This window comes from Phoenix dactylifera, chromosome 17, assembly GCF_051530095.1.
Source record: "Phoenix dactylifera cultivar Ajwa chromosome 17, Ajwa_hap1_PhDact_Kaust_v1.1, whole genome shotgun sequence".
NCBI classification, from domain to species: Eukaryota; Viridiplantae; Streptophyta; class Magnoliopsida; order Arecales; family Arecaceae; genus Phoenix; species Phoenix dactylifera.
The window spans coordinates 4,876,688-4,886,563 of NC_143206.1; the positions used below are offsets into that span (position 1 = coordinate 4,876,688).

Genomic DNA, 9,876 nt, shown 5'->3' on the forward strand with positions numbered 1-9,876 from the left:
CATAGCCTTGGTGTCTCAAAGACCACCATCTAAAGTCGAGCCTCAGAAAATTCTGGATTCATTATTCCACTGCTCTCCTGATATGTTTCGTTCTCTAAACAACAGAGGGGTAAGGTGACCTCGGTGCCAAACTAGAAATCTAGTTAAAGCATTTTTACATAAAATTGAATGTATTAAATTGGTTAGGTGATCATACTAACCATTAACATTTGTATTTACAAGCAAGCTGGCTATATTGGGTTCAAATTTTCAATTCCATGTCCAGCTGAGCCTTGGTTAGGTTATGGTTATTTAAGTTCGACCAGAATATGGGATCACGAATTGCTTCACGGATGTATGTCTGATCGACCAAATTGATGAAAACATTTTGGTTAAGAAGAGCTCAAATCCTCTCCAATTATGACTGAACAGGAAGACCGAGTCCGATTGGTAAGACAATTTCTGCTAGGGTGCACCTTGTAGATAAACGGTCAGTGATTTAACTAGGACGAAGCTGCCCATAAAGCAGCGAGCTCCAAAATACACCCCTAGAATTATATTACCACACCAACTTTCCTCATGACTCCATTGCTCTGAACGACTTCTGTTTAGAGTAACTTCCAGTCAATCACCGCTTTGTTTATTCTAGGCCCTTCTTTCTCAATTATGAAAGGAGTTTTCCAATGATTCAATTCATCTTTTTTTCTTCAACTTATCACTTGGATTGTATAATCGAAGTATGAATCCGATTCACCATTTCGACTCGGATATCATGTGCATTTGAGAGTCTCTCTCTTGGAGTTTGCCAAATGATTCTCTTTCCAAAGTAGTAAAATATCCAGCTTAAAGCTCTACCACTTGATGAAAGTCTGAACCAGCTTCTGTAGGGCAGTTTTGAAGCATTTGAGAGCCTAATAACTGTGACAAGCCAAATCCCATGGACCATTCAGACGCAGAATTCCAACAATTATGATACAGCAGCCTTGCCTTGCGACCTAAATCACCCACCTTTTTATTTTGGTAATAAATCACCCACTTTAAGAATGCCCTCACTTCACATGCTGAATTATGCAACTCTTTAAGATAAACATTTAGTAGATCATCACCAAGAAAACTTTATATAACCACAAAATATGCAAAACCCATTAAATAGAGAGTGAAAGATTGACAAGCCACATTTCTTCTCCTCAGTAATGCTGGGATTGGGACTCACAAACCTAGAAATGGAACACTGCCAGACAAGGCCACTACATGACTAGTAGACACTTCAATCTAGAGCTATCTTAGGCACAGAGATAAAGAAATTATTAACTAAACCTAAAATAATACAACATCAGTAATGTCAACCCTAGATCATTGACATTATGTAAACCTTATTAAGACCTTACATATCTAGATGGCAACCGTCCGAGGCTTCACTCCAATTTTCTTCCAAGAAACATTAGGCATTATTTGTGCTTTATCAACACGGTCCTTGAACTTGATGGCAAAGTTGAGCAATGAATCCAAAAGTGAATCAGAAAGCAAGTGTGGTCTAAGGCCCAACTCAATTAGTTTGGTGTGTTTGGCATTGTAGTAGTGCTCTTCTGCCTCTACCCGTGGATTTGGCACAGAGATGGTTTGCACGTCCAAGCCAAACTTCTTGCCAGCTTTGGTGACCAGGCCGGCAAGGTCGTTGACAGAGAACTGTTCTGTGAACTGGTTAAATACCCGAAACTCACCTGGCTTGGCTGGATTAGCAATGGCTAGCTCAACACACTGCACTGTGTCTCTAATATCTAGGTATCCTCGTGTCTGCAGAGAGAAAAATAATTGAGAATGATGATTTAATACTAAACATATAATAAGACATGCATAGAGTTGATAAAATGATTCCTTTTTTAAAGATAATGGCAGCAAATCATGTTTTGTGACAATCTTTAGAACTTACACAGCATATTCTTGGGCTGCTTGTACAGCTATCCATTTATTAGTTTACATTTTAATTTATACACCAGAGAAACATGCATGTCTGATTGTGTGTGTGTGTGATGCAAGAGAAATGATGTGGCTAAACAAATCAATTAAACTATTAATTTATGAATGACAGTTAGAAACCCAATTAAGACAAAATAAACTGTACTTGATTTTATTCTACTCTGGATCATAAATCAAGGATATTCTGATTCAAAATATTAGGAAATATAGTCATACTGCACTAGTGCATGCAGTGCGGCGCTGGTATGATGATGGTGGTAAGCGACTGTAGTATGGTCTAGAGAGATCTTACCTGACCACCTTTGCCATATACTGTAAGTGGGTGCCCAACAGCAGCCTGAACACAAAACCTATTTAGAGCTGTCCCAAACACCCCATCATAATCAAATCTGTTACAGAGCTCCTCATGCATCTCAGTTTCATCTGTCCTGACACCATAAACCACCCCTTGGTTTAAATCTGTGGCTCTTATTCCCCAAGCCTTGCATGTAAATGCAATGTTATTCGAATCATGCACCTTGCTCAGATGGTAGAAAGAGCTGGCCTGCTTTGGATAAGGCAATGTATCGGTTCTTCCATTGTGGGTGATTGTTATGTATCCCTCCTCTATATCAATATTTGGAGTTCCATATTCACCCATTGTCCCAAGCTTTACTAAGTGACACTCTTCTCTAAATTCTTTGATGGCAAAGAGAACATTGAGAGTTCCAATCACATTGTTATGCTGTGTGAATACAGCTCTTGACCGATCAATCATAGAGTAAGGTGCAGACCTCTGCTCACCAAAGTGGACTACAGAATCAGGCTCGAAAGATTTAAAGGCTTCAGAGAGAAATTCAAAGTCACATATATCACCAATATAAAGTTGAATTGTTTTTCCAGAGAGAGATTTCCATCGACGAAGGCGATTTTGGATAGAAGATATTGGGGTAAGGGAGTCGATGCCAAGCTGCTGATCAAACAGGCGGCGGACGAGATTATCAACTATGGACACATCGTACCCTTTATTTGAAAGGTGAAGGGCAGTGGCCCATCCACAATAACCATCACCACCAATGACCATCACCTTTTTGGACTTCGAGGTTGACTCATTCAGAATTTGATGAGATCCAGCTGAGGATTTACTTTCAGTTTCTTGGCTTATCGGGGTAGCCGTAGCAGAAATAACATATTGTTTTTCTGGTCTCTTTCTCTGTGACTTGAGGACTATACGTGGAGATCTGTTGGCCCAAAATGGAACAGAAGTATGCACGATGGCTGAACACTGATTCAGTGGTTTGACGAACATTTTAGTCGCTGGAGAGGGAATTGAGGTACAATGAGTTGAGAACAAATGTGCCATCGCGATGTCTTGTCTTCCCTTGCCAGTCTAGAGTAGATAATTAGCTGCAAAATCTGCAAACACAAGTTGGGTATCAGCAAAAGAAAATAACAATGTATAACAATATACAATAATCTAACAATGTATTATAAATATGACAATATATAATTTAACGACCACAAAATCATTGCCAACAACACTAGTACCTTAGACTTGGTAACTCAAAACACCGCAATAGAATTACAGTTGATCCTCACCGTAACGAAAAGTTTTAAACATGGCTGAAATCTGAATCTATTTAAACTGGCATTCATTGATATTTGGGTGGGTGTTAAGCATATTTTAATTTAGTAGTGGAGGATTAATTCCAACAAAATAATATGCACAAGCATCAACATAACTAATACTCCTCATCTAAATTCCAACCTCACAATTGGGTCTTATGCAAGCGTTAATCGACAAAATAGGAAGCTGCCTTCCAAGGTTTTAAGGATGGAGGTGTCCTAGTTTCGCCATAGAAGGGTATGCCCCGTTGTGTCTCCATAGAAGGGTACACCTTGTTGTGGGCACCCTTCATTTCTCCCCTTCTTTCCTTTCTTCCTTTTCTCTTTCTTTGTTTTTTTTCCTTCTTTCTTTCCCTTCTTCCTTATTTCCTTCATTTCTTTCTTTTACTTCTGCCTTCCTTCCTTCCTTTTTTTCCTTTTTTTCCTTTTTCTTCCGTTTTTTTCCCTTCTTCCTTCTATCCTTCATTTCTTTACTTTCTTCTCCCTTGTTGACCCAAAAGGTTTAATTTTAATGATACACAATATTTGAATAAAAAGTTCACTAAGCATGTCTCACAAGAAGCCAGGATAACTTCAATTCAAAATACTTAAAGTGGAAAGGATGTAAATCAAGTTTATGAAGTTTAGTGTAAGAGGAATCGACCCTAAGATACTAGGAGCCAACCCTTGAATGTCCATAGACTTAAACAAAAGGTTTCAATTTTGGATGGATTCAAGAGTCGACCCAGAAGTACACAAATCGACCCTAGCACAATGAAGAAGACAAGCACACTTTCACCAGTCGACCCCTGGACCAACCGAGTTCACCCTAGAACAGCCTCAGGCAAAAGAAAGGAGTGAAAAAGCAGTGAGAACTAACCAATATATGAGTCAACCCCTGGAAAGCATAAGTCGACCCCAAAACTAGATAAATCAACCCCACAATAGCTAGAGGCGAAAGACAAAACGCAACAAAAATGAGTGCTTTCTCAAGCCAACCCTTAAAAAAGAAGAGTCGACTCTTGAAGAAGCCGAGTCGACCCCTCTGCATCTGACAACAGTAATGGCTAGTTTTTTTGTGAAAACAGAATGGTTATATTCACTGCCAACAGCAACGCTAGAAACAATCTTCCAATGGATTTTCAAATATAAATGCATTGGAACACCTACAAAAAAGAAGAGAAAGTGGAACAAGCAAAAAAAGTGGAGTATTAAGTGAGAGCTTTAAAGATTACATCCACCACACTTTAAGAAAATTAACTGCAGAGCTCCTAAATCCACATCAAGCTCACAAAATGCTTCCTCGCGCTTCAATGATTAATTTTCCGCTCTTCAAGGAGTTGTTCTTCTTGTAAATTTTTTGTGTTAATTGGAACAAGTTTCAAGGGTTGAAACTTGGAAAAAATAGTGTTGTATTGATATCAAGCCTAGGAAAGCTTTGATAGGAGTGGCTGTGGTTGATTACCATAGAAAATTAATTTGGTTAATTGTGAGCATGTGTAGAACAAACAATCTGTAATCTTTGAATAGATTATAGTGGAATTTCCAAGAAGGATGTCTTAGAGAGTGGACATAGGTACTGAGTTTGGCATCGAACCACTATAAAATAATGTGTGCCTTTGTTTCCTATGCTTTACATTTTACATTCCTCATATACTTGCATTCTCATTTCACATGCACATTAAAAACCAAAATTTTTAATTGCACATACTTGTTAAAAAAATTTATAACCTAATTCACCCCCCTCCCCCCCCCCCCCTTGTGTTACATAGCTGGGCAACATTCCTTCCTTTATTTCTTTTATCTTCTTCTTTCTTTTCTTCCCTCTTTCCTTCCTTTCTTTCTTTTTCTTCTTCCTTTCTTTCTTTCCTTCTTCTTCTCTTCCTTTCATTCCTCTATCTTCTTCTTTCCTTTCTTTCTTTCATCTATATTCTTCTTTCCCCATGTGGATGGGTTTCGGAGTCCCTCCCATGCCCTGGTTACATTTTATCATAGGAAAGGGGACGAGATGGCTGGAACGTTCCCCACCCTGCCAAAACTTAAAACCTTGGTGCCTTCAACTTGTTACTAATTAGCTCTCATGAACCGATAATAGTTAAGGATGTTGGAATTTTTTGTTTCAAATAGAGCTCAAAGTATCTATTCCAAATCATCGACTGAACAGAAATTTTATTTCAAATTGTGCTTCAGAAGCGCTATTCTAAATCCAGACAATGCTACTGTTACACCATAAAAAATTAAATGAAAATATTTTCAACTGAATTCATCTCCTAGCCAAATAGTTCCTAGGCACTCATCTAGCCACTACAAGTAATAAACAGAGACATCAGATCCAATACTCAAAGATCCAAACAGCTGACAGATTGGGATCCTAAACAAAACCCATATTAGAAAAAGAAGTTGGAAAGTTAAATCCCATTTGTTTATACATATCATGATGCCATCCACGTAATGAACTAACTATCAAGCATATCCTTATATTAATTGCATAGGAACATTAGCAATTTTTGAGGATAAATATACCATCTACATAATAATTTTGCATCATTCCCATTCTACTTTCCTCCCTTTCACCTGCACAATAACTTCAATCAGAGCCAGCCATGGTGGTGTCTCTCTTCATACTCGCATTAGGGCCCATATTGCCAGATCCTCGTAAGATGCCTACCTTAGCAACACCTCCTTGGATCAACCCAGAATTTTCTTGCTTTGATTTTCCTAAATCGAAAATTTGCACCAGTAAACTTAAGTATTGAACCAAACTCACTTTGTGTGTAGGAAGTTTCTGGGGTCAATAATGGACCCCAAACCATAGCAGGACAAGAAAAGATTAAACAGACCCCTTACCCAATCTATCCCATTATACATCCTCACTTGCAAAACCATAAGAGCCCACTTCATCATGTCATAACCTCTGCTAGCAAAACAACCTTTTAGGTCTACAAGAAGAGAAGGCCAACTATTATCAAGAGTTTGTAAATACTTTATTTGAAAACAAAATTGAAAGAAAGATAAGAGAAACAGTGATTGTATATGTGTGTGTATATATATATATATATATATATATATATATATATATATATATATATATATATATATATATATATATCTTAGTCCAACAAAAGCAGGCAACAAAATTTGATTTTGTTTCTCTTATCTCTGTGAATCAGAAAAAAGAGTAAGTAGAAGAGCAAAGCGATGACCTTTTTTCCTCAGGAGAAGCCGCTCGCTTCCGATCTCCACCGAGGGTTCGCTTCAGATCATCGAAAGGAAAGCGTGAAAAAGTGTGAAAAAGTGAGCAGACAAAAGGAACAAGGAAGAGAGTCGAGTGTTTAGAAGGGAATAAAAGAGGGATTTTTGAGATGAGGGGAGGAAGAGGGGAAGAGAAGTTGGTAGGGCTTCCAAGACGGCAGGGCAGGGAAATAAATCGGATATTCTCAAATAGATACTCTTATCCCGACCGAATCTTTCCTCTCTAACTAAAGACTACGTTGCGAATTTTAAATGATAAAATGCCATCAAGGACGGTTTTATTTGCCAATTTCCCCTTTCGGAATCCCAGGCAGCGTCCGGTCTCCATAGCATTCTGTGTTTGACCTGAACGTACATCATCCGGTGAGACCGTACGAATGCATGCGCAGAAACTAAACGACTGTTTAAACTCGTATTGAACTTAGAACCGAGCTCCATACAACTGCCCAATGGATAGGTCAAAAATTTAAAACCAAATCTAACCCTTTTTAAAACAGATCCGAACTAACCAGCATAACCTATTTAATAAATAAATTTAATTAAATTAAATAAATTAAACAGCTTTAGAATAGGTTAAATGAATCTAAACAGATTGAATATATAATAAATGGGATAATTTATAAACGGATCAATTAACCAACATTAAATGGGTTGAAAAAGGTTGGATAGGTCAAGATTCTAAACTTATGACTCTAAACTTGAATCCGGCCTGTTTACCAATAGGTTTAGTTCGACTAGTTTACAAGTTGAAGTACCAAACTTAAGCTTATTTATCTCAGATCGGCTACAGGTCATGTTGGTGAGTCAAGTCACAAATTACCATCTTTATTTAGTTGTCGAGACATACCAAACAAATAGCCAAAATATAACTTTGTCTTTTATAAATAAAAATAATATTGTTATTGACTTATTACAATACATAATTGACAAATACAGTAAAAAACTTATAATTATTAAATATATATATTGTTGTGGTTCAAATTTGGCCCGACGGGGACCACGCCGGAGGAGTCGGAAGAGCCGCCGATGGTTGAAAGAAGAAGACGGGGGCCACCTCCTGCGCGGCGGCGGCGGACCTGCACAAAGCTTCACCGGTATTTCCGATGAGGGCCCTTCGACGATCAAGTTAGAGTGGGATAAATTTGATCCAACCAAAAAATTCCTTATAAGTTACCTAACCGGGCTATTTATAGTCCCGATGGAGAGGCTCAGGTAGCAGAGGCACTATTCGCCCTCATCATGAGGGGGCGTGGCTCTGAGCCAAATGGCACGCAGAAGGCTGGTTGGTGGCGTGTGGTGTTGTCCGTTCTCGAGAACGGTAAGGTGTTGACAATCACAGCAAGGTATGGCCGGAGTAGTCATGGTGCCGTCCTTTAACTGTCGAGGGCCAGCAATCAAAGCATGGCACGGTAGTGTTGTAATGTACAGCCACGTAGAAGGGCATTGGCGCGCACATGGGTGCGGTTGTTGGTGAGGTCGAGCTCGTTGAGAGATCGCATCATACATTTGCCGAGGTTGGCTAGACGGGTGCTAGGGGTAGCTCGACTTTCCAGGTTCCGAGGTGTGCTCGGTGGAGCGCCCCGAGCTCAAGGGTCGAGGCGCACTACTAAAGTAGGCGCCTTGAGCTTGGTCGGGGCGGGTCAGCGAATATTGGAGGCACCCCGAACTTGGTCGGGGGAGTTGGCGAATATCTGAAGCCGATGGAGCTTTTGGCGAAGTCCGAAGCCGAACTGGTTCTAGGCCGGACTGAGGATTCAACCGGACGGTGTTGGCGTTTATTGGGCCAAAACTGGGCAGCCTTTTAGCTGTGGGCTGGACGATTCATTTCGCCCCCCATCATTTGCCCCCTACTTTCGAGGTCAAGTTGCCCTTCAGCTCGGGCGATGGAAGTAACCGGACCTTTGATCGTCCAGCGCTTCAGTCAAGTGCTCAGGAGGAGGTGTGTACCGAGCTAGATATACCTAGGCATATTTCATAGCTGGGAGCTTGGCGTCGAACTTGGGAGGCTTGAGCCGCCATATTTTCCTAAGTAGAATCTGCCGTGAAAATTTTTCGGTGTTCCATGTGGGCGTTTTTTTTCTGAGGGATTGCTGGAATGGAACGAAGAGGGGTTGACCATTAATACCCCATCCCCCGAAGTATCCCGTCTGGCGGAATGCAAGAGGCCGGCCATTAATGCTCCCTTCTCCGAAGCGTCTCGCCTGATGGAATGCAAGAGGCCAGCCATCAACGTTTCAAGCTCTGGAGCGCCCTCCATAATGATCAACATTTAGTACGGCGATTCGGGAAGATTTGCTGAGGCCGTCGTAAAGCCTGCCACGTGGCGAAGCCCAGCTCGTTTGATCGTTTAGGCTACCCGATCAGAGCCGCTATAGTGGGCTATATAAGGCCTGAAAGGGGGGCCCTAGGATCGTTGCTTGACCCTCCCCCGCTCCTGGTCCTCTTCTTTCAGCTGCCATTGCCGTGGTGTTCGAGTTTCCCTCTAGGCACTCTGGGAGCTTTCTGTCAACCTTGGCATCGGGCATTACTTTTACCTCCCGGCGGTCATTCTCTTTCTTTTCCTGATCACTTTTCCGGTGAGCTTTCCGGTAGGCATTTTATCCCTTCTTTCAGTCGCTCGGAAAGTCTTTCATCTTCTCCCCCTTTTGTAATCTTAAGACCAAGGCAATGGACTCGCCGACGAGGGCATCAATGTTCGATGTAGGTCCATCGCAAGCTTAAGCCTCTTCCGATGTGGGGGAGGTTGAGCTCGAGGTGGGCCCGAGCCCGTATGGAACCGGCTCGCTCATAAGCAACGAGGATCTAGGCTCGGTCCGAGCCCGATTCTTCATTCCTCCGGAGTTCGTCCTCGAGCTCTCGGACCTCAGAGGACGAGTTACCAACCCACCTAGTAGTTGGGTCGGAGTGTACGTAGATATGCTCCGAGCAAGGCTAAGGTTTCCTCTGCACGGATTCGTGGAGGAGCTCTTGACGGCCTATGGCCTGGTGCCTGTGCAACTTGCCCCAAATTCGTGGAGAATAATCATCAGCTTCCTCGCCCTCTGCCTGGCACATGGTCTGTCCCCCTCGGTGAATGTCTTTAAG

The 9,876-nt window shown here is 41.3% G+C and overlaps 1 protein-coding gene across 7 annotated transcripts; it reads right to left on the minus strand.

The window, feature by feature from the left end:
• Positions 1–1,094: 1,094 nt before the first annotated feature.
• On the minus strand, positions 1,095–7,042 carry SQD1 (sulfoquinovosyldiacylglycerol 1). Of its 7 annotated transcripts, none has more exons than XM_088713926.1 (5): positions 6,744–7,014; positions 6,388–6,479; positions 6,115–6,258; positions 2,249–3,351; positions 1,095–1,773 (listed from the first exon to the last, which is right to left on the minus strand). In XM_088713926.1, exons 4-5 carry the CDS (start codon positions 3,296–3,298, stop codon positions 1,372–1,374), a joined length of 1,452 nt encoding a protein of 483 aa, XP_088570052.1. In that variant the 5' UTR covers positions 3,299–3,351; positions 6,115–6,258; positions 6,388–6,479; positions 6,744–7,014; the 3' UTR covers positions 1,095–1,371. The 7 variants fall into 7 exon arrangements, with proteins under 7 accessions (XP_088570052.1, XP_088570055.1, XP_088570054.1 ...); XM_088713929.1 differs by having other exon boundaries at positions 6,388–6,454; positions 6,744–6,969; XM_088713928.1 differs by having other exon boundaries at positions 6,064–6,258; positions 6,388–6,454; positions 6,744–6,964.
• Between the last annotated feature and the right edge of the window lie 2,834 nt (positions 7,043–9,876).

Bases quoted from the DNA above. Each gene is read 5' to 3' on its own strand.
- SQD1 (XM_008806778.5), bottom strand. From the start codon at position 3,298: ATGGCACATTTGTTCTCAACTCATTGTACCTCAATTCCCTCTCCAGCG. The intron at 1,774-2,248 runs GTAAGATCTCTC...TTCTCTCTGCAG, and splicing joins TATATGGCAAAGGTGGTCAG to ACACGAGGATACCTAGATAT.